At 33.4% G+C, this 24,845-nt stretch overlaps 3 protein-coding genes across 5 annotated transcripts; 1 reads left to right on the top strand and 2 right to left on the bottom strand.

Annotated features, from left to right (window-relative positions):
• Positions 1–4,009: 4,009 nt before the first annotated feature.
• Positions 4,010–7,385, top strand: LOC137715446 (NAC domain-containing protein 100-like). 3 transcript variants are annotated; one of them, XM_068454784.1, is made up of 4 exons: positions 4,010–4,250; positions 4,522–4,742; positions 5,402–5,673; positions 6,477–7,385. In XM_068454784.1, exons 2-4 carry the CDS (start codon positions 4,577–4,579, stop codon positions 7,095–7,097), a joined length of 1,059 nt encoding a protein of 352 aa, XP_068310885.1. In that variant the 5' UTR covers positions 4,010–4,250; positions 4,522–4,576; the 3' UTR covers positions 7,098–7,385. The 3 variants fall into 3 exon arrangements, with proteins under 3 accessions (XP_068310885.1, XP_068310902.1, XP_068310893.1); XM_068454801.1 differs by having other exon boundaries at positions 6,480–7,385; XM_068454792.1 differs by having other exon boundaries at positions 4,010–4,219.
• Positions 7,386–11,136: 3,751 nt separating this feature from the next.
• LOC137743083 (uncharacterized) lies at positions 11,137–15,820 on the bottom strand. Its single transcript, XM_068483000.1, has 14 exons — positions 15,563–15,820; positions 15,008–15,135; positions 14,836–14,901; positions 14,618–14,731; positions 14,008–14,076; positions 13,864–13,920; positions 13,321–13,374; positions 13,183–13,245; positions 13,032–13,094; positions 12,540–12,704; positions 12,286–12,441; positions 11,795–11,875; positions 11,616–11,677; positions 11,137–11,510 (listed from the first exon to the last, which is right to left on the bottom strand). Exons 1-14 carry the CDS (start codon positions 15,744–15,746, stop codon positions 11,435–11,437), a joined length of 1,338 nt encoding a protein of 445 aa, XP_068339101.1. The 5' UTR covers positions 15,747–15,820; the 3' UTR covers positions 11,137–11,434.
• A 1,853-nt stretch (positions 15,821–17,673) lies between these two features.
• Positions 17,674–23,827, bottom strand: LOC137730275 (uncharacterized). Its single transcript, XM_068469370.1, has 14 exons — positions 23,410–23,827; positions 23,237–23,305; positions 23,000–23,113; positions 21,283–21,357; positions 21,140–21,196; positions 20,898–20,963; positions 20,624–20,737; positions 20,348–20,461; positions 19,757–19,819; positions 19,107–19,271; positions 18,899–19,021; positions 18,259–18,339; positions 18,088–18,149; positions 17,674–17,981 (listed from the first exon to the last, which is right to left on the bottom strand). Exons 1-14 carry the CDS (start codon positions 23,686–23,688, stop codon positions 17,906–17,908), a joined length of 1,458 nt encoding a protein of 485 aa, XP_068325471.1. The 5' UTR covers positions 23,689–23,827; the 3' UTR covers positions 17,674–17,905.
• Between the last annotated feature and the right edge of the window lie 1,018 nt (positions 23,828–24,845).

Genomic DNA, 24,845 nt, shown 5'->3' on the forward strand with positions numbered 1-24,845 from the left:
AATTAAGGTCTAATTCTCACCCAACTTGACCAATAAGCATCCTGTGTTGATATATTTTGAACAAGAAATGCCAATTAAATTAACTATTACATCTAACTTACGTACATACGTACGCATAATCAAGCACATGATTAAGGAAGGACAGTACTGTTCACAAAACTATCTATTAACTGTAACAAGGATCATAATTATAGACTTAGCTCTCATTTGGAAATCCTTTTAAAATAATTGAAAGTAGTGTTTTTAGAAAGAATGTTTTTGAGTTCTAAAAGCACTTGAAGTACTGTTTTAGGATTCGCTTGAATTTTTTACTAAAGATTGGTTGCAAAAATAATTTCACCAAAAGCATTTCAGTTATTTTATAAGCACTTTCAAATGAGCCATTAATCGGGATTCCCCCTTAATCTGCATACAAAACATTGGCTAGATAGCTTCATGAAATCTTTACATGCAACTACTCTTTTGAAAATTTGCATCCCTTTTGGGAACAATATTATCTCACCCTTATGCTGTCTTCGTGATCTTTCTTGCACCCTATCCATCCCCAACAACTTAAATCTATTTATACCGAATAATTAATTTAAAAGTTTGCTTAATTATTTTGTACACTGCAGGAAGAATGCAAACACATGCAAGTGAGATTTACAGCAGCCTGGTATTTTATTGTGAAGTGTTTGACAAGTAGCATGTCAGACATGAACATTGTGAGACTGGCTTAGGGGTTAGGGTTCTTCATCATTGTAGAGTGTCTTCTTTGATATAAATCTATCAACTACTACTTTAATGTTATCAAAGTCGACAAAGTCGTCTGAAATTTCCAATTTTCAAAAGTAAATCGTTGAGCGTTAGAGAATTTGATCAAACATGCACGCATCCTCTAATTAATTATGTATATGTCAAGTCGCTCGATTTATAATTTTTTTTACATTGTTTGTAGATGCACACAAACTTAAATAAATCTTTTAGTTTTGGTACATATATAATATGATCATTGGTTACATAACTAGATGACTTGTTCCTTGAATAAATATTTATGTAATTACCAGAGAAACAACAGAGTAAAACAGTCATAACAAAAGCATAATCATTCATTCACATCCCCAATTTATTGAATAAACTGTGTGATATTTTTTTATTGATACAAAAACTGTGATTTTAATCATGTTAACTGTGAAAGCTACTCTGACTAGTAGCTTAATTAATGTAGTCATCCAAAACCCTAGCAAGCTAACATATTACATAACCAAACTAACATATTAATTACATAATCAAATATATCTCTTAATTTTAATCGTACGTAGCAGATAAATTAGTTTGGATAAATATAAATCTTCCATGGATATAGACTTAAATAATTAAACGTTTCAACAAAATTAAAACTCTTTAAAACAGTTTTATAATCTTGGAAAGGGGATGACACAGATGATAATCGTCTCTACTAATCAATTTGTCTTTGCCTACTATATATGTTGATAGTTACACTGACAAACGTCCAACAACTACTTCGATCATCATCCTGGCTAATCTTCTTTGACACAGATTATGAAAAATCGGTCCCAAAATTGGACTACCATGAAGAGAGGTTGAAAGTGCGCAAGTCCTTGTTTTCCTTTGCAATCTGGAAAGTGTCCTAATCTTTGGAACATTTCACAATTGTAAATTTAACTCTTCTGTATTTTAGTAATGAGGTTAGTTATGATTATGGAAAGATTGAGAGGAACAGAATTATTGAGCATTTTGGTCCATCAGCTTTTCGAGAATTTAATAAAGCACAGTATATATGTAGTAGTAATCCATCACATCTCTCTCTTGATTACTTGACAGACACTTCAAATATCAAATTGGTATATGGGTCTTGATCAAACTCACCTGTTCTTCCATCCAGTGCTGTACAGATCACAACTTGCTAATAATTTACGAGGATATTATGCGCGATTGACCAATATATTAGGTGATTGGAAAAGAAAATCAAATAAAATTAAGAATCTGTTATATAGGACTGATTAAAAGGTGATAGTACACAGATTCAGTTACATGTAAGTATATACCACTGCAGAAGCATTTCTCTTGCTTTCTCTCACTTCACTTTCTGCCAAACACTTTCATATATACAGGGCCTCTCCACAAACTTATTGGTTTGATATATTAAGCACTTGAAGGGCATGAAGGATATGTATAGGGTTTAGGGTTATATATATATATATATATGTATGTATATATATATATATATGTATGTATATATATATATATATATGTATAACGTATAAAAGGATATCATATATTGCTATCTTGGTGTTGGACAAGTATATTATAGTTGCTTTCTCTACGACTTCTTGTCTATTAGCAACCACAAGACGGACCCTTTGCTGTTGTCAAACAAGAAAGTACCACCCTTGATAAATTGTCAAGCAAGAAGCCAAAACATAGAAAGAAAGGGATCCAAGTTGTAATTATTATTGTTGGGTTTTCTTCAGTGATAATGCATATACATTCTAAAGATCACTTAAGTTGAGATCAATAATTATAGGGTAAGTGTCAATTATCGAAGAATTGTAATAGTCAATTCATATATTCTGTAGTGCATCATGGAGGTATTTAATATTTATCTTGGTTCCGGCATAATTAACATCATAATTGCTTATGTGCAGATATGATTGTACATATTTGGTTGAGGATATTGAGGTCAATATACATCATCCGTACATATGCATGAATATATTTTGGACAGGAAGAGCTGTAGCTAGCCTTCTAGGAATAAATAAAAAGATTTGCTCTGGTCTAACCAATTTGCTATTCGATAAAATAAGGATGAGAACATTTGAGGGTGGTGCCATGAGACTGGGGTTCCCGTACGTTCTCCATATATATATATATATATATATATATATATGTATATATGTATGTATATATGTATGTATGTATGTATGTATAGATTTGTACTAACTTTTTTCTGATAAAGAATAAGCATATTGTATGAGAACTAATTAGAATTATGGATATAAATTAACATAAAAGAGCCAAAAACACCAGGAACCGAGGGCAAGGGAAACCAGGGGGTTGAGTCTGGTTTGTGCCTCAAACCCTATTCCTCTCCTATTTTTCAGTACTCTTCAAGCATGTGACTCTCCGAGTCTTTCCAATTCGGCTTTGCAGGTAGACGCTTCTGTTATATGGGCTGTAAGTACATGTTAGCATCTTATATATCAGCAACAAATGAGATAAAAATTGATATAAAAATTGAATAACTCATCAAACATACAATCATTTTGTAAACAAAATTTAGCAAGTACGTGAACTCATATTTAATTGTCTCGGGGCGACTTAGTGACACATGCCATGCCCTAGTTAGTGAAAGCAAATTATACTCAAATGGAAGGGCATACATTGGACCCCTATGTCTAAATATGACCTAGCCATCACGCTGGCTGCTTCTGTCTGAATTTGAACGGAGTTTACGTGAAGCAGTGGATATGTATACAATGGTCTTCTGCATGATTTGCCTTATTTGCCTGTAGCAAGTCTCAGTAACTTACAATTATAATTTAATCCGTTATCATTTGCATCTTACTGCACTGCATATATATTCACTTATTCAACTTCTTCGTCTAAGCTTCGATCCAATCACAGTTACAAAAATAACCCTCCAACCTTCAGTATATACTGTACATGCAAGTACATAAGTATTCGTGATATCACACAATCTGAGCTAAATTTTTTTTCCAAAAATATCTAAGAATATAGTTGTAAAATCAAATTCAAACTTCATATATATAACCAAAAAGGAAGATCCAGCTTCAGTAACTGTAGGATGTATACTTGAAAACCAACAAAAATGAATGCGCACGGGGCCATCAATTACAAAGGTCATTTCTGTCAATTCACACTTCATGGGTGCAGGTAGACTACCATGTAATAATCCCAAAACAAGGATTTCGTCCATGATCTTTAATAATATTAAAAGCCGTAAACCTGGCAACCTTGTATCTCAAGACCCATAGTAGGTGGGAACTTCACCTTCACACACACAGTTTGCCCCCAATTACTTTTCTTCACACCAGCTACTAGAAAGTTTAAATTCCAAAATTTCTTGTGCATGCTGAGCAAGAAAAGCCCTAGCTAGGCTCACCGTCTCTAGATCTCTCTTGCACCTTCATCACTCATCCATCGTACCCCTCGTGCATCGGATCTCTTGATATTATTTTATCCCCAAAACAAAAAGGTTTTGAAAAGTGTCAAGATCTAATCAATATGTATGAGCACATATCGCTTTCCATATATGCTAGGAAGATAGCTAGTTTTTTTTCCTTTTCTTTTTCTCTTTTGGTTTTGTAAGAGCTAGCTAATTAATTAACTAACTCCTACAAGTCTTCAGTACCCATCTAGGGTTTATGTTGTTGAGTATTTTTAGGAGTTGAAGAAAAGTTAGATAGCTTTTTCAAACTTAGCAAGTTTCAAATTGAGTAATTCAAGTTGAATTCTTGATCGATCGATCTCATATGATTGTCTTTGTGATATATGCAGAAGCCAGACAAGCCGGGCAAAACCCTAAAAAGGAAATTTGAAAGATCATCACATCATGACAGCAGAGCCAAAGGAGGAATTGCCACCAGGTTTCAGATTTCATCCTACGGATGAAGAACTTATCACCTTCTATCTCATGAACAAGATAAATGATGCCACTTTTACTGGAAGGGCGATCACCGATGTTGATCTCAACAAATGCGAACCCTGGGAACTTCCTGGTACACATATATATAGTTTTTCCAATCTAACCCTTGTTTTCAGTTCATCCGTCACATACACAAATTTGATCTATTTCTATATATCCATAGTTTTGTAGTTTTTGCAAGCAGCTTGTTCATTACATATATATACCCTTTAAAAGAACCCCAAATATTTTCACCGATCATCAGATCTTTATTAGTTTTATACGTGTAATATGATCTGAGGGGCCGGGAAGGGGGGATGGGATTCGGATTTGTGCAGAGAAATAGCATTAAGAGCAGTAGCTAGTGGGTAAATCTTGCTTACTTTTCTCGGCTCTTTGTTAGATTTAATTTCTTTTGCTTATTGATATTATTAATTAATTTTTAATTATACCAAGTTTTTCATAAAATGTATTTAACTCATGTGAACTTTGCATATGAAAATTACATGTTTCATCCTATATACTCTTCTTCGATCAGAAGTATATATTCTTCAAAGTAGTCGTACTCACAAGATATATTGTTCTGAAAACATTTCTTGTAGCATTGATAATGGAAAATAATTAAAAAATTTCCCATATATATATACACACACATATATCAATATTCTCACCAGCTAGCATAGACAAATTAGCTTCTTGTCTAATTTAGTAGTGTTGATGAACAATTGTAATTTCTTGGATCAAATATTGTAGCAAAAGCGAAAATGGGAGAAAAGGAGTGGTACTTCTTCAGCCTACGAGATCGAAAGTACCCAACGGGAGTGAGAACAAACCGAGCAACAAACATAGGTTACTGGAAGACCACAGGGAAAGACAAGGAGATCTTCAACAGTGTCACATCTGAGCTAGCTGGGATGAAAAAGACCCTTGTTTTCTACAGAGGCCGAGCTCCTCGTGGTGAAAAATCCAACTGGGTCATGCACGAATATCGGATTCATTCTAAATCCGGCTTTAGAACATCCAAGGTATACCTAATTAAATTGATTAATAACATCTAAGTATGAATTTGAATTAAGGATCTAAGTTCCATTTTAAGTAATCTTATAATTAGTGGAAATCACCTTCGATATTAATAGGACTAGGGCTGATGAACTTGTGAAACTGAAATTACACTTCCAATCTCTCTCTCTCTCTCTCTCTCTCTCTTTCTCTTCTGAGATAAACTTGTGAATACATGAACACATTGAGTTGAGCACAAGTTACATTTATATACAGCATGATTCCATGCAAGATTTGTGAAACGATGTTCGTAGACGACATACCGTCCATAGTCCATATATAATAGTTATATAATATCAGGTTTTGCAAATAGCTAGCTAGTACTTGTACCTTGAATATAATATTCTAACAACTAAGAAGACTAATACAGTAGTCAAGTCGACCCATTGCATGAAGTTAACGATAGAGTTTCCAATAGTATGAACCTTAAAACTATTATGTTCCAATTTATAGGATCACATAGTATTTGTCGATATTTTCAATAGTTCGCTCATATTTATATCAATAAGATATCCACAAAACCCTAAAGCATATATAATTAACAACATATCAAATTAATAGTATAAATTGCTAATACACGACACTCAAAAATATAACGAAGAATACTAAAAAACATTAAAACATCTATATCAAAAGTAACAGAATATAGATATTCTTGCCCCCTGTGATTTATGTCTTCCACTCTATATTATTCCATGAATATAAATTTGATATTATGGATCAAATAATGAATAATTTAACTGATTTGACTAAATTAATATTGTACTAGCAGGATGAGTGGGTGATTTGTCGAGTCTTCCAAAAGAGTGCAGGTATAAAAAAGTACCCAACGAACCAATCAAGAGCGGCCAATCCGTACAACCTAGAAATAGGTCCAAGTATGGTACCATCACCCCTAATGCAGCTAGGTGATCCAAACCACCATCAGTTCCCCTATGGCAGAAATTACATGACAAGTGCTGAGATGGCAGAGATTTCAAGAGTCTTAAGAGGCGGCGGAGGCGGCGGCGGATCATCAAGTAGCACTGTTAACCTACCAATCCAACCCCAGTTCAATTACCCAATTGGTGGAGGAGGTGGTGGTGTTGGAGGAGGAGGAGGGTTTACAATATCTGGGTTGAACTTGAATCTTGGTGGCCCAGCATCACAGCCTATGTTGAGGACAATGCCACCACCACAGCTGCATCATCAAGGCCCTCCATCTATGAATCATCATCCTCAAGTGCAAGATATTACTAATACAGCCATGATGAACGGTCCAGATCATCAAGGTGGATATGGAACAATAGACATGAACAACAACAACAACAACGCAAATGGTGGGAGTGGAAACAGGTTTATGAACATGGAGCCTTGTGTTGATCTTGATAACTACTGGCCTCCCTATTAGGTTACTTAAGAGTATCAACTATCTAGTATTCTCAAGGCCAATTAAGTTAGCGACAAGCTTGATTATTATTAGTTATTGTTATGCTTTAGGTATAAAATCGATTTACATGTCCTTCGCAGTTAGGGTAATCAAGAACTAAGAACCTAGCAACTATAGTCCTATGAATTAGAGTCAAGTGGCTACTCTCGTTCAGAAACGTTACATCTTTGGTTGTTCAATCTACTTCCGTCATTTTAATGTCTTTCAACAATTATTAAGCTTAATTATAAAGTTGGTTTTGCCTTAACACACATTTGACATCCCTTTTTTGAGTTGCTTATTATTACATTTCAACATGATTCACAATTACTCAAATCGATGCTACGATTATTTTTCAACATGATTCACAATTACCCAAATCTATGTTGCAATTATGCACGTAGAAAGAGAATTTGTGGTCATTGGGTCGTGTCCATATTCTACTAAAATAATGTCATGTGCTGTTACCAGTGGTGCAACTAGAGATTCTACCATGAGATGAACGTTAAATATTGATAAGCTTAAAGTGAAAAATGAAATAAAATTATGAAAACTTATATAATGACATAAAATCATACTTTGAAACTCATTAAAGACAATTTTAAATGTGTTATGTATATTAACTTCTACATTTTTAATATGACATGATTAGACATAAAATGTATAATTAGGGTTGGTGATTAGCTAATCATTGACATTGACACAATATAGAGAGAAAAAAAATCAAATGGTAAATTTCATTCATGAGTTATATCTATGAAGATAGGGTCAAATAATCAAAGTATAATACTTTTCAATGAACCTTCATTGGCTCTGTCAGTGGATGTAACCAATCTATGTATTCTAATATGGGAATACAAATAATTTTGCTCTAGGGAGTAGTTTGATGGACATGCTATAACGTGCATGGATTAATGTATTTTGCATTTATTTTCACAGTTCATCTCTATACACGTGGACTTGAACAATTTTGTCCCCTATTCTTCAAACTCTAAGGACTCATTTGGAAATACTTTTGAAATGACTGAAAACGTTTCAATAAAATATTTTCCAAATCAATCCTTAGTAAAAATTCAAATGAATCCTAAAATAGCACTTAATATACGACATGCAAAAAACACGTATTCGGTTCTTCTTCCATTTTGGAACCCAAAATCAATAATTTCATCAACATAGGCCGAGGCTCTATAATCCAGCATAGGCCTTGGCCTACCCTCACTCTTCTATCTTTCTATATAATTTAGTATTATACTTCTTTTTGTGTGGTAAACTTAGTATTATGATTATTTTAATTTACAAAAAAAAAAACTTTTAAATTTTATTCACCAATAGTTAAAAACAAGAGTTCTCTTTTTCTTTTCAATTCCAATGGGACTCATCTCAAATTAAATTTAACATCTTATTTTATAAACAAATCACTTGATCCTAAAATTAAAATCTAAAGTTTGATTTACTTTTATCAAAAAATATTGTTTTCACATTATCCAATCGAAGAATTATAAACTTGAGCTTTTCTTCCCCTTTCTACTAAATTTTTAAAATTTCATATATTTTATTATTCAAATTTTCAATCCATTCTTCTCATTTTTTGTTCTAAAATCCCCAATCCATTCTATATTGAATTGGGGTGATACTAGAGAGACAATCTACTTAAACCACATTTTGCCCGTTAATGGATGGACTATTCTTTTAAATTATTAAAGAAGAAATTCAATCATCAACCACCACATCATATGGTCTCCAATATATAGTCTAAAAACATGGTTTTCCTAGCATTTTTCATTGACTTGATATTAGAAGGTTAATTTCTCTAAATCCTCTTTAATTTTTTATTAATTACTTTCTATATTGACTTGATATTGGAATGTTAATTTCAACATTAAATATAACAACAATAAACAAAATAAAGCATTTAGCACCTAAAAAAATTTAATTAGCTCACAACTCCAAGCATGCATTCTACTCTCTAATTAGTTTATTTTGTTTAACATTTATGTGAGGCCCCTCATTTCCTAAAATCCTGACTCCGCCATTGTTCATCAAAAGTGTTTTCAGTCGTTTTAAAAACATTTCTAAACGAGTCTTTAGACTCTAGTTTTATACATTTTAACTTTTGCTTTAAACGTAACTTTTTAGTTAAATTTAGTATAGGCTATCTTAATTTAATTTTGTGAAAATTTAACCTAAAAAACTCAAATTTCAACCAAGTTTAAAAGACCACTTCAGTTTGACTTCATTAAAACGAGATAGAAAAATATTGAAGCAACTTTGTTAGTGAGAGTAAAAAACTAAGGGGTAGTTAGATCCATGTCTAAAAATTCAATTTATTTTTTAAATTGATTCTAATTGTAACATACCTATATTATAAGAAAACTACAAATTTTTTCAGCAAAATATATTTAAGATAGAATTGAGTACAACTAATTTTGGAGAGGTAGATTACAAGTATAGAAAAATATCTATAATATAGGTAGCTAAAAAACAATTTATCTGTGAGGTGGGTAGATAATCGATGAAGAAATCTATGATATATGTATACTAAATAAGTAAAAAGACTAAATGCAACATGCTTGAAGGGATTTAATTCTTCCTAGTCTTTTGCCACAAGACTACGCGTGTGATAATTGGTTCTTTTTTATTTTATTATTTATTTTGTTATTTGATATTGTATTTTTTTTTTTCAATATTACTTACTTTAGTTGTTGTTGTTGTTGTTTTTTTTTTTCATTAAAACATATTAAAAATAATGAACTTACTAACCACGCACAGTTACCCTACTCAATGTTTGAAATATCCTGGATATGCTCGATATTTCCACGGAAATATACAAAAATTCAAGGAACGATATGGAAAGAGGAATGAAGTCTAAACTTCACTCCATATCCACATTATTTCCGGAAATCAGTCAATTTCCTCAATATTTTTGATATTTTAGGAAATATCCAGTGTTTGTAGACAGTTTGCAAAAAGTTTGCAGAAAATATCCATGAATCTATGCATTCTTTATTTTTTAATTTCTTTCTTATGATATTAGTTTACTTCAATAAAACTTGTCTTGCTTTTATGACGAAAATTTCAATTAAGTGATGTATAATTTATTCTTTCTAGTGAAATGCTTTATTTTATTACTTGTCATTATAAGGAAGTTCTTCTTCTCACATATCAAATTCTCATTGTTTACACATTATCTAATCATTAATTCTTGTTTCATATGTATGTTGTGGCTTCATATGACATTCCCTAAAAAGTAATTTTAAATTTTCATCATTTCCATTGAAAGCAATCAATATCGATATCAATATACAATATACGATATATCCGTTGATATTTCCACAAATCTGCCTATCGATATTTTCACCGATACCGATATTTTAAAGTTTTAAACATTGACCCTACTTGGGTTTTTAAAAAAAAATCTTTTTCTTTGTTTTTAAAATTTTCTGTTTGATCACAAACTTAACAAAAAAATAAAAGTCAATTTGGACCTATTTTTAAAAAGTGGACTATTCTTAATAATAAATGACAAAATCAGATTACTGAATCTACCCTAAAATAAATGACTTCGTAAATTATCAAATAAACAGGTAGGTATTCATAGAGTTTGAGATGAGGTTGGAGGATGGATAAGATAAAAACTAAATAAATTATATTATTATTTTGGCCGTCAGATTGAAAAACGGTCGGGCTGGATTCATGATCAGGAAATCTGTGAGACATGCAATGGGAAGTTTTATTAGCTAAAAGTTCAAATTAGGCTAACTAGCGAGCGGAGGGATATCAACAGGCAAAAGAAAAAAACACATATCGAGAAAGCGTTGAGGGCAGTTGGTCACAAAACAGTCCATTATTAAGCAAGTTCACTTAGTGCAGCAACATCACCATTTCGATTACCAACGCACGCATCGGCCATCCTGTAAGGCTAGCCGACCCGTGCCATTGGGGGCGAAAGAAGTAACGTTAAGGAAACCATTAACCACCTTCACGTACACTACAAGGTGCTCACACAGATTAACCACCATCATTAACATTCAACAGCTTTATTAACCACATAAACCGGTCATCTTCACTAAAATATTGATTCTCCACGGCGCTTCAAAGTTCAAAAGAAAAACAGACAATCCTTTGGGCTGTGAATTTGTAAGAATAAAAAATAAACTAAAATACACCTTTCAACAACATAAGTAAAAACTGCCCACACTACACAGTAACAACTCCTAGACTTATCTTTCGTCTAACTCGTGTATCACAGTTTCTAAAGTTGTACACAGACGATTCAATCATGCACGGAAAAAGGACATGAGAACAAAGCCAGTAGCAGCTTACTTCTCTGGATGGCCCCTTTTAGCCTTACGACGTGTAGCGTTGGTACCTTGAACAGGTTTTTTTGTCTTTGTACTGCATAATGACGCACAAAGTCGTAATCAGCAAACAGAAATATGTTGGACTACTTTTCATTTAGAGAAAGCGATGTGCATGCCTAAGCGCGCATAAGTAACTAACCTGAAAAGTGAGGAGAAAATTCTGAACAGAATGATAATGGGCAGGGCCAACAAAGCCGAGGCCTGCAACATTTTAATTGCGACTAAATAAGGCGATCAAACATAACATTCAAAGAAAAAGAAAAAAAACAGAACAAAGAAAGAAATGCAAGAAGATTGATTTCATTACACTGCACGTACCGCAAACCACTCCAACTCCTTTGTAGCAAGAGGTCTTGTCAGTTCATGCCTCTTCAGCAAATCTTTTACTGTCCCTTGAACCTTGAAGAAATATTGATTACAAAATTTAATAAACTACTACAGCTGGTTCGCTGAATGGCTTCAGCTACGCATCCACCATGGCAAGAACACCAAAAGGAATAAAAAAGAAAACGTAATTCATGCGCAACATGCAGTAACAGTCTTCAACAGCAAATAACACATGAACTGAAGACTGTTCAACGTTGTCACTATAAGATAGCAGATAAAACATATATGTCATCTTATGTCACAATGAAGTGCTTGGTCAAAGCAGTTGATGATTACATGTTAATTATCATCTTGAAATGGAGAAGAAAAAGTAAATGGAAAGAGAAGGAATAATAAACAAACTTGCAGCAATCAACCCTTGAAATAATTTGCATCTAATAGTAGCATAATGAACGGAGATTATTTCAAATTGATGCTCATACCCGATGATGGTATGCTGTTGCAGATTTGAGAAACTTCTCGTAGGCAATAACTGCCTTTTTTGTATAAGGCTTCAATACTACTCGAACCTTATCGACATGAGGTTTTGCCACAGTGGCCACCTGATCAACATATGGCTTGCTGAACTTTTTTGCTTCCTGTCACCCAAAAATACAGTTGTAGGATGCATGTAGGCAACATGAATGGACCAAATTCTTTGCCTAATGAATGTATGTATATATGAAAATATACATACCTGAAAATAAGGATCAACAACTTCTTGTGCTTTTATAACGTGTGGAGCTAGTGTTGTCTTTGAAACCTCATAAACTTCAAAAGTTTTTGTACTTAACGATTTCACATGAGGTTCAACAGTATCCTTCACCACCTCCCATTGTTCCTTGATTGCCGGGATCCATTTCTTCAATAGAACAGACATGAAAAGGGGGGATAATAAAGTTTAGTGAGAAAGGCAAACCATTTCTTATAAACAAGGCATAAACCACAACAGAATAGGAGAACATACTAGCATTCATACATACATACATGCATACTAACATACATGTATACATATTAGCACGCATGTGTGTGACTGTATCCTGCCCAAAATTATTAACACCCTGGAACGACTTTATAGCTAGAGACGTCGGAAACAGCAACACCATCAATTTCAGGTTGTAATGATGCAAAATTCTACATTGTTACACAAACGTGGAAATTGAAAATAAAATAAATTAACCTAGCTTACAGTTTTTAATGTTTCCACATGGGGTTCAGCCCACTTTTCAGCCTGGGCTTTTTTCTCCAGAGCCTGAACAAATTTGAAGGACCTCGTCAGTTATTAAAGGATAATAATACTCAGTAAATTTGAAGGACCATACAGCAATTAATTGTAATACCTTCTGAATAGCAATATCCACTGCAGGTTTTCCATGCACATTCCAGCGTGTCTCTACAAAGGACTGCAAGTTGATAATGACTTCAATTCCTTGAAAAAATTAACTTTTCTTTACGACAGTAAAATGCACTCAGTTTACCTGACACTGCACAAAATGTGCAGCAAGCCATGGTGGAATCCATGCACCATGCACCTGATTCAAAAGAAAAAACAAAATATTCTTTAAGGACCGCAATCAAAATCTAATCACCACACTACTTTGAATATCATATATAAGTTATAACACAAGGGAAAGATGTGTGAAACCATATGATATATAGAGAACAGAAAAAAAAAAAAAAAAAAAGAAGAAGAAGAAGAAGAAGAAAAGGAAAAAAAAAAAAAAAAAAGGATATGTGCGAATTGAAAAGAAAAAAAAAAAAAAAGCAAACCAAGCTTTCGCATCACTTTCAGATTCCAACTGAACCATTGATGGATGAGTTATCTAAATTACTGAAGAGAATTGCAAAATTAACTTTAAAGAACCTTAATTCTATGACACGCTTAAACAAAACCTTCAAATTCTATGTTCTTAAGAAACTCACTTAACTGATTTTTCTCAATTTACAATTACCTCAGAAAGAATATAGACAAACATTGGGAGAGAGTGATAATGAGAGAGAGAGTTCATGCAACTTAGTACCTCATTTAACTCTTTTGCTTTTAGAGTAGCTTCAAACTTTGCCTTCAACATTTCCTCCTGAAGACAAATTTTAAAAAATATACTCTGAGCATAAGCACCAACCCCATCTAGAAAAATGTGCTTCCGCAGAGACTTAAAAATTACCTCAGCCACTTTAAGAGCAAGCTCGGTTTTAAGGATTTTGGTCTTCTGCTCATCATTAGTCTTCTCAATCTGTATGAAGATCATCAAACATCATTCTACTATCCCCACGGGATAACATTAAGCAAATTTGAAGTAGCATTACAACTACTATAAAATGATATGAAAGAAAAAGGAAGTAGACTTTTTTGTTCAGCATTATATAGAAGTCAGGATAATAATACAAAAAGCACTACAGCATCCCAATTGTGTCTACATTGGTGCCAAAGAAGGATGTAAACTAACATTGTTTTGCCCACCAACAGCGTACATTCTATACAAAAGACATACATCAACAAACTTATTTCTGGGGAAATTAACAGAGGACTCATCACAAAAGGGACATGAAACGAATTGACAATATCTACAAAATCACAAAAATACAAACCCAAACAAAACAGTGATTGATTGACAGAGTTGAGTTAAATAAGACAACTTTTAGTATCCTTTCATCTTCCCTCACTATCATTCTTTAATTAACTCTTAAATCCAATCCAAAACAATGTTCTGTTCTTATAATCAGAATCACTAAGGACTTTCACTATGAGCACATTCAGCTACAAAAACAACTCACATTCTCTATTTTTAAAAGCAAAACATCGATCTTCTTCTCAGCTTCATTCGCCCGGGCTTCCAAGCCCTCTTTCTCCTTACGTTGCGATTGCAATTCCTTTTTAAGTTCATTAACCTGCATAGGAGAATGAAATGAAAATTCAGTGGTATTCTCTTTTTTCGGCAACAAGAATGTAGTGGTTTTCACAGAGTAAAATAGTCCATTTCATCGTATCTAACCTTTTTCTCTAGTTCACCGGCACGTGCATGAGCCTTCCCAAGCTCAGCATCTAATGACCCTTTTTTCTAATATACAGAAGAAACATAGAATCAATGTGCAGATAAACAAACCGTCATTCAAAAAACAGATTGGGTAATTGGTTTTCTGGCATTTCATGCAAATGTGCCTAACCTGGAGAGAATCAATTTCACTCTGCAACGAAGAAATGCTATCCGAGTTCTCTTGGATTACTTTCTCCTTCTCTTCTATAAGCTCATTCTTCTTTTTTAGTTCCTTAATCTTCTCACCGACGTCGAATTCTTGAACAATAAAGAAACACAAACCGTCAGCCAGGAAAACCCAAACAGCACTCAAAAACACTTAAAAATGCTCGAAATTGAAATTTAACTAACATCGATGTTGTTTCTACTCACAAAGCAACTAAAAAATTAAGCATCTTTATTGCTCTGATTAAAATTATAAAAACTGAAAACTCAAAGCTTTACAAGTAAGCACCAGAATCAGCTAATTGGCAGTATTACTTGGATTCCAAAACAGAAACGCAAAATTATAAATGGAAAGAAATTAAAACACTTCCCAAGTGAAAAAACAAAGGATCTCTAACTTCAGTAAAATCTGTTTGGATGGCGAGAAAACCGAGGGAAAAAATCCACCCCACAAACACTTGAAAAATCACAAATTTCGTCCAATAAACCCTATAATTCGCAGAAGACGATAGAAACGAACCTAGGGAGTGGATCTTAGCCCTGAGCTGATCCAACTCGATCTTCAGAGCGGCCGAATCAGGGCCGTCCGATCGGGGGAGCTTCACTGGCTCGTCTTCCTCCGCCGGGACTGAAGCGTCAGCCCGAATCTGGGAGAAAATAAGGGCAACAAAGATTGAGAGAATCGCAAGCTTGGAGGCCGCCATGGGAGCATGCAATCACGGCCAGCGAAACTCTCACAGCGACAGTTTTTCCAGTGTTTTTTTTAGTTCGAGTTTGATTTCTTCCGACTACAAATATTAAATACCCTTTTGGTACCAAAAAAAAAAAAAAAAAAACGAAAATGAATATAACTGTCAACTAATTCATGACACCAAAAATTGTTTTTTATTTTTTTTATTTTTAAGTAAAATCTCAAAATATTAAATTAATTAATTAGAAAGAAATTTGCCAAAAAAAAAAAAATTAGAAAGAAAACGGTAATTTCAAAACAACCCTACTTAATGGCTATTACTTTCATCTGTTACTTTGAATTTACAAACATAATATTAGCTCATGGTATACGCCTACGCATATGCTAATTGGGTTTTTTTAGTAATTATATATTTTTGCTACTAATAAAAATATGGGGCTTTTAGATCTCTAAAAACATAGATTGTTATTAGGATATGTAACATTTCGTGTTTGAAAGAGATGAGTAATTTTCATTTTTATACAAGTGAAAATTCGTTGAGTTGTTTAATTTTGACTTTTTTCAAGTGGAAACTGTTTTTATTACAAAAACATTATCAGATATGAACAAACTACAAGATCATATTTATTTAAAAAATCATCTCTATTAACCTAAATTTCCTTTAACATAAAGATAAATAGACGATATAAATTCCTCATTGAAAATACAACATATATGACTTTCATTTTTCTCAAATTTGAAGATAAACGTGACATTGAATACGCAAAACAAGGAAATTCTTTGTTGATGTCATGCTCGAGATAGCAAAAGAATATCATGAAAAGTATCATCGTCGATTTCTGAAAGAGCGTAATTGAAGTGTTTTTTACTATAAAAATTTGAGATATAAAATAGGATTTTTGTTCCAAGACCTTCGCTAAACTAGTTGATTTGTAACGTACTACCGAAAAGGTAGTGCCAGTGATTTATAAAGAGAAACAAATTTCCCAAAATTATGTTACCGACATTTGCATTTAATTTAGAAAGGTAAACGTTTTAGGTCAACCTTTAACCAAATTAGAGGACGATTATTATATTCGACGAGTGGAATTCAAAATTTATCCTCTGTCGATGACATACTTGAAATAGCAATAGAATATCATCAAATAGCCATCATTAGTTTTTGAAAAAGCGTAAATTGAAATATTTTTTGTTGCAAAAAGTCGAGGTAGAAATAAAAATTTTGTTAGAAGACCTTCAATTTGCTGAGTCATACATACATTATTTTGACCATTTAACTCGAACTAACAAAAGACAATACTGGTGACTAACAAAGCGAACCAAGTTTTCTAGAAAGATGTTAGCGACCTTTGCATTAGATTAAAAAGATAAAACTTTTTAGATCATCCCTTGACAAAGTTAGAGGACGACTATTTTATTCAACGGGTGGAATTCAAAAAAGATGATGGCATGTTTGAAACTTTGAAAGAGCAATAGAATATCATCAAAAATCTCACCGTCAATTTTTTAACGGGCGTATATTGAAATACTTTTGCTTGAAAGAGTCGGGGTAGATGATTAAATAAAGGAATCATCTAAGACCATTATCATTAAAGTGCCATGGAATTATTACCTTTTTATTATTGTGAAAATGATTTTGTCTTGGGTATTTTGTTTGATAATTTGTACCCACCTACTTCTTTATATCAGTTAACATTCCCCTTTATTTTATTTTTTTATGGTTATAAACTTTTATACTTTTTAATTTTTGAACTTCAAATAATTTTAAATATTTTTTGAATAATGCACGTGACACCAAATTATTGGACATGTCACCAGAACATTTAGCAAAAAATAATATTATGAATCAAATTAATGTGCGCTAGTTAATTTCAGAGATCGATTTTGAAATTCAAAAATCAAATAGCGAGTGATGTAAATTCAAAGACTATTTATGATCGTAACCCCACTTATATATAATAATATTGATATGTAGTTTGTCAGCTTTTATTCCAAATACACTAAAAAGATAAACTAAAATACACCTTTCAACAACATAAGTAAAAGCCGCCCACCACCACCAACTCCTAGACTTATCTTAACGTCTAACTGGTGCATCACAGTTTCTAACATTTTACGCAGACGATTCAATCAAGCACGGAAAAAGGACATGTAAACAAAGCCAGTAGCAGCTTACTTCTCTGGATGGCCCCTTTTAGCGTTACGACGCGCATGGTTGGTACCTGGAACAGGTTTTTTAGTCTTTGTACTGCATAACGACGCACAAAGTCGTAATCAGCAAATAGAAATATGTTAGGGTTACTTTTCGTTTAGAAACTGCGGTGTGCAGGCATGAGCACGTATAAGTAACTAACCAGAAAAGTGAAGAGAAAATTCTGAACAGAATTATGATGAGCAGGCCCACCAAAGCCGAGGCCTGCAACATTTTAATTGAGACTAAATAAGGCGATCAAACATAAATTTCAAAGAAAGAAGAAAACAAAACAAACAAAGAAATGCAAGAAGATTGACTTCATTACACGTACCGCAAACCACTCCAACTCCTTTTTAGCAAGAGGTCTTGTCAGTTCATGCCTCTTCAGCAAATCTTTTACTGTCCCTTGAACCTTGAAGAAATATTGATTACAAAATTTAATAAACTACTATAGCTGGTTCGGTGAATGGCTTAAGCTACGGGTGCATCCACCATGGCAAGAACATCACAAGGAATAAAAAAGAAACCGTAATTCATTCACAGCATGCAGTAACAGTCTGCAACAGCAAGTAACATATGAACTGTAGACTGTTCAACGCAGTCACTATAAGATAGCAGATAAAACATTTATGTCATCTTATGTTACGATGAATTGATTGGTCAGAGCAGTTCATAATAATCGTCATCAAATGGAGAAGAAAAAGAAAATGGAAAACACAGGAATAATAAGCGAACTTGTAGCAATCAACCATTGAAAAAATAAAGGAAAACTAATGAAAAGAATTTGAAAACTTCGAGTTTTAACGATAAGGACAGAATAAATAGTAAAGTGAATAGTACCAGAATTGACTTTTTAGTGTAAAAATATGGTTTTTCATTAAAGTGAACGATATCGCGGACTTTTCGTTAAAACTCCCTTGTGTCTAACAGTAGCATAATGAATGGAGGTTATTTCAAATTGATGCTGATACCTGATGATGGTATGTTGATGCAGATTTGAGAAACTTCTCGTAGGCAATAACTGCCTTATCGACATGAGGTTTTGTCACAGTGGTCAGCAGATCAACATATGGCTCGCTGAACCTTTTTGCTTCCTGTCACCCAAAAATACAGCTGTAGGATGCATGTAGGCAACATGAATGGACCAACTTCTTTGTCTACTGAAATGTATACATATACCTGAAAGTAAAGATCAACAACTTCTTGTGCTTTTATAACATGTGGAGCTATTGTAGTCTTTGAAACCTCATAAACTTCAATAGTTGTATTACTCAACGATATCACATGAAGTTCAACAGCATCCTTCACCACCACCCATTGTTCCTTGATTGCCGGGATCCATTTCTTCAACAGGACAGACATGAAAGTGGGGGATAATAAAGTTTAGTGAGAAAGGCAAACCACTTCTTATAAACAAGGCATAAAGCACAACTGAATAGAACATACTAGCATCCATACACATGCAAGTATACTAACACACATGTATACACACTAGTATGCATGTGTGTGATTGTATCCTGCCTAACACTATTAACGCCATGGAACAATTTTATAGCTAGACACGTCGAAAACAGAAACCCCATTAATTTCAGGGGACCAGGATCCTCTCCTAATCTAAGGATGAGGATCCTCATGACCAAGAGATGTGGGCTGTTAAGCACTTTTACAAAAAAATTTACCAAACACTTCACTGCTTTATTTCACAACTACTTATTCTCACAGTACAACAAAAACAGTTTTTTTTTTCAAAACACGGCAATACCAAACCAGTAATGGTACTAAGCTCTACACTGTTACACAAAAGTGGAAATTGAAAATAGCTAGCTTACAGTTTTTGTTGTTTCCACATGGGGTTCAGCCCACTTTTCAGCCTGGGCTTTTTTCTCCAGGGCCTGAACAAATTTGAAGGACCTCGTCAGTTATTGAAGGACAACAATACTCGGTAAATTAAGCACACACTTGTAAAAGAGAAAATTGTAGGAGTGAGGTATCAGGTTCTTCAAGTGACCATACAGCAATTAATTGTAATACCTTCTGAATCTAATCACCACACTACTTCGAATACCATATATAACATAAGGAAAAGATGTGTGAAAGCATATGATATATAGAGAACAGAAAAAAGGAAAGCATATGTGTGAATTGAAAAAAAAAAAAAAAACGCAAACCAAAGCTTTCGCATCACTTTTCAAATTCCAACTGAACCATTGACGGATGAGTTATCTAAATTATTGAAGACGATTGCAAAATGAACTTTAAAGAACCTTAATTCTATGACAAGCTTAAACAACACCTTCAAATTCTCTTTTCTTAAGAAACTCACATAACGGATTTTTCTGAATTTACAACTACCTTAGAAGGAATATAGACAAACATTGGGAGACAGTTAAAATAACAAAAAAAAAAAAAAAAAGACTCACGTTCTCTATTTTTGAAAGCAAATCATCGATCTTCTTCTCAACTTCATTTAACCGGTCTTTCAAGTCCCCTTTATCATTACGTTGCAATTGTAATTCCTTTTCAAATTCATTAACCTGCATAGAATGAACCTTAATTCCATGACAAGCTTAAACAAAAACCTTCAAATTCTATGTTCTTAAGAAACTCACTTGGCTGATTTTTTTGAATTTACAACTACCTCAGAAAGAATATAAACAAACATTGGGAGACAGTTAAAATGACAAAAAAAAACTCACATTCTTTATTTTTGAAATCAAATCATCGATCTTCTTCTCAGCTTCATTCACCCGGTCGTTCAAGTCCCCTTTCTCATGAATTTGCGATTGTAATTCCTTTTCAAGTTCGTTAACCTACATAGAATGAACCTGAATTCGATGACAAGCTTAAACAAAACCTTCAAATTCTATGTTCTTAGGAAACTCACTTGACTAATTTTTTTGAATTTACAACTACCTCAAAAAGAATATAAACAAACATTGGGAGACAGTTACAATGAAAAAAAAAACTCACATTCTCTATTTTGGAAACCAAATCATCAATCTTCTTATGAGCTTCATTTATCCGATCTTCGTTGACCTGCAAAGAATGAAACTTAATTCAATGACAAACTTAAACAAAATCTTTAAATTCCATGTTCTTAAGAATCTCACTTGACTGATTTTTCTGAATTTACACTTACCTTAAAAAGAATATAGATAGATATTGGGAGACAGTTAAAATGAGAGAGAGAGAGAATTCATGCAACTTAATACCTCATTTAACACTTTTGCTTTTAGAGTAGCTTTAAATTTCGCCTTCCACATTTCCACCTGAAGACAATTTTAGAGACATAGACTGAGCATAAGCACCAACCCCAATCTAGAAAAATGGGCTTCCGCAGAGACTTTAAAATTACCTCAGCCACTTTAACTTCAAGAGCATGCTCAGTTTTACGGATTTTGGTCTCCTGCTCATCATTTGTCTTCCCAGTCTGTAAAAAGATCATCAGACATCATTCCATTATCCCCAAGGGATAACATTAAGAGCAAGTCTGACGTGGTTGATAGCCCGATGGACAGAGCCGATGCAACCTAATTGCCTTCCAAATTTGCTTTAGCCCATGCGGGCAATTGGGCTAAGGGGGAGTCGGTGAGAGAGGGCAGTGGGAGTTCAAGGTCAGAGTATCTGAGGGCTCTATGAAACAAGGCTGACGTCAACCATGTTATAAAAAAAATTTACGTTAGGTGCGTGCATAACACGCGCAAGTGAGGGTGCGTCTCCAACAAGATTTTCAGATGCTAGGACCCGCATGTCAGCCCCACTCAGTTAACTTGGAATCTGGATCGTTGATTTCCAGATCAAAGGTCCAGGTTTTTAGGCTTTAAATTTTTTTTTAAAGAAAGATAAAAGGGAAAAAAATAGAAATGTTATGGTGGGCAATGTGTCACATTCTGGACTGTTGGATTTCAAATTTTTTTTGTAATCCAACGATCCAGATTAATTAAGTTAATAATTTTTTTTAAATATTAAAGATTCGAAAATTTTCAAGAAAAAGGATTAAAAAGATTACTTTTTTTTTCTTCTATAAATACCTTATCATTTTCTCTTACTTTACACCACATTTCAATATTTTCAACGATTTTAAAGAATTAATGTCGCTCGACAGAATTGGTTAAAATTTTTATCGTAATCTATCTACAAAAATCTTACTTTCAGATAATGCCATATGGCGTGACAAGATTGATTAAAAATCCAATTCGAAATTTAAAATTATTTTTTATTATTTTATAAAATAAAAAATATTAGTATTCTATTACCTATTGCCATGACTATTCAATTTAAGGATAGAGATGCAACTCCTACGTTGGAAGTGCTCTAAGCAAAAATCCAAGTAGCATTACAACTACAAGTATAAAATATATGATATATGAAAGAAAAAGAAAAAAGAAAAAAGAAGCAGAAGTTTTTGTTCAGCATCGTATGGAAGTCGAGAAAGTAAAAAAAAAAAAAAAAAAAAAAACAAAAACAAACAAAACGCCACAGCACCCTAATTGTGTCAATATTGGTGCTAAAGTAGGATGTCAATTTACATTCTATACAAAAGGACATTCCCATCGAAAACTTCTTTACGGGGAAATGAACAGAGGACTCATCACAAAAAGACATAAAACCAATTAATAATATCTACAAAATTACAAACCAAAACAAAACAGTGATTGACAGAGTTGAGTGACAACTTTTAGCATCCTTTTTATAGAGGCAGATTGTCTGCCCTCCTGTTATCTGTGCCATTCTCATTCCCTTTTATTTGTGCAGTTACGGTTAAGCCACGTCAACATTTTATATTAATTTTTTAATAGAGATAATAAGACAAAGAGCCATATGAATATAAAATGTTGACGTGGCTTAACCGTGATCGCACAAATAAGAAGAGATGAGAAGGACGGTAACAAGAGGACAGACAATCTACCTCCCCTTTTTATTCCCTTACTATCATTCTTTACTGAACACTTAAATCCAATGCAAAACAATGTTCTGTTCTTATAATCAGAATCACTAAGGACTTTCCCCATCACTATGAGCACATTCAGCTGCAAAATAACTTTTCTTCCAAATGAGAAAAAATAACTTACATTCTTTATTTCTGAAAGCAAACCATTGATCTTCTCCTCAGCTTCATTTGCCCGGGATTCCAAGTCTTCTTTCTCTTTACGTTGCGATTGTAATTTCTGTTCAAGTTCATTAACCTGCATAGGAGAATGAATTGGCAATTCAGTAGTATTCTCCTTTTTTTTTTGTTTTTTTTTTTTTGGGCAACATGAACGTAGTGGTTTTCACATAATAAAATAGTCCACTTCATTGTGTCTAACCTTTTTCTCTAGTTCATCGGCACGGGCTTGAGCCTTCACAACCTGCTGCTCAACTAATGACCCGTTTTTCTAAAATATAGAAACATAGATAGAAATCAATATGCAGATTAACTGTCATTCGAAAAACAGATTGGGTAATTGGGTTTCTGGCAATTCATGCAAACATGCCTAACCTGGAGAGACTCGATTTCACTCCGCAAGGAAGAAATTCTATCCGATTTCTGCTGAATTACTTTCTCCTTCTCTTTTATAAGCTCATTGTTCTTTTTTAGTTGGAGTTCCATCGGAGAAATTCTATCCAAGTTGTGTTGAATTACTTTCTCCTTCTCTTTTATAAGCTCATTGTCCCTTTTTAGTTGTAGTTCCATCGAAGAAATTCTATCCAAGTTGTGTTGAATTACTTTCTCCTTCTCTTTAATAAGCTTATCGTTCTTTTTTAGTTGGAGTTCCATCGAAGATATTCTATCCAAGTAAGAAATTCTATCCAAGTTGTGTTGAATTACTTTCTCCTTCTCTTTTATAAGCTCGTTGTTCTCTTTTATTTTGTTTTCTTCTACATTAAAGAAACACAAATCGTCAGCCAGGAAAACCCAAACAGTACTCAACAACACTTAAAAATGCTCGAAATTGACATTCGACTAATATCGATGTTGTTTCTACTCCCAAAGTAACTAAACAATTAGGCATCTTTATTGGTCTGATTAAAATTATAAAAACTGAAAAATCAAAGCTGTACAAGTAAGCATCAGAGCTCAGCTAATTGCAGTATTACTTAGATTCCAAAACATAAACACAAAATTATAAATGGAAAGCATTACATAACACTTCCCAATGGAAAAACCAAAGGATCTCCAACTTTAGTAACATCTGTTTGGATGGCGAGAAAACCGAGGGAAAAATGTTATGAACTCAAAATGAATAACGATAGGGGAGACCAAAATTTAAGCCAAATTTTCCAATCAAATGATAGGTCATCAATAGAAAATGGACACGTTAATCAACACATGCGTAATAATCTAATTATCAACATCCACATCATTTGATTTAAAAATTTAATCTCCCTAGCATTACCCACTCAAATTAGGATTGATTTGTGATTGCCTTAATTAATCACCAATTACAGAGTTTTTTTTTTTTTTTTTTTTTTGTCAAACAATAGATTTTATTAGATTAGACATTGACAAGATTTGAACCCACACCATTACGTAAGGACTCAATACATTTCTATAATTGTTAATTGAAAGTTTTATTCTTTAGTTTTATTAAGGATTATTAAACATATCCGCTAGCATTAAAAAGTATAGTGACTGTATAAAGGGAGGCCAGCTCCCAGGTTTTACAGAAGAAATCAAATACCAAAATTATTGCTCCTCTCTTCTGTCCTTTCCTCTTCTTCCATTGCAGTTAGGGGTGGAGTCATGAAGGGATCAGAATGATCCCATGCTTATTTGGGCATTTTTTTAATCCTTTTAATTTCCAAAGATTTTTCAGGGTATTAAAGCCTCAACAAAAATCTTCTCCTTATTCCTTCACTGGATTCAATTTGAGATTGATGGCTCTTAATGTAGTTAACCAACGTCAATATTAGTTTTAAAGGACTCAAACAATC

This window comes from Pyrus communis, chromosome 1 (assembly GCF_963583255.1).
Source record: "Pyrus communis chromosome 1, drPyrComm1.1, whole genome shotgun sequence".
Classification (NCBI taxonomy): Eukaryota; Viridiplantae; Streptophyta; class Magnoliopsida; order Rosales; family Rosaceae; genus Pyrus; species Pyrus communis.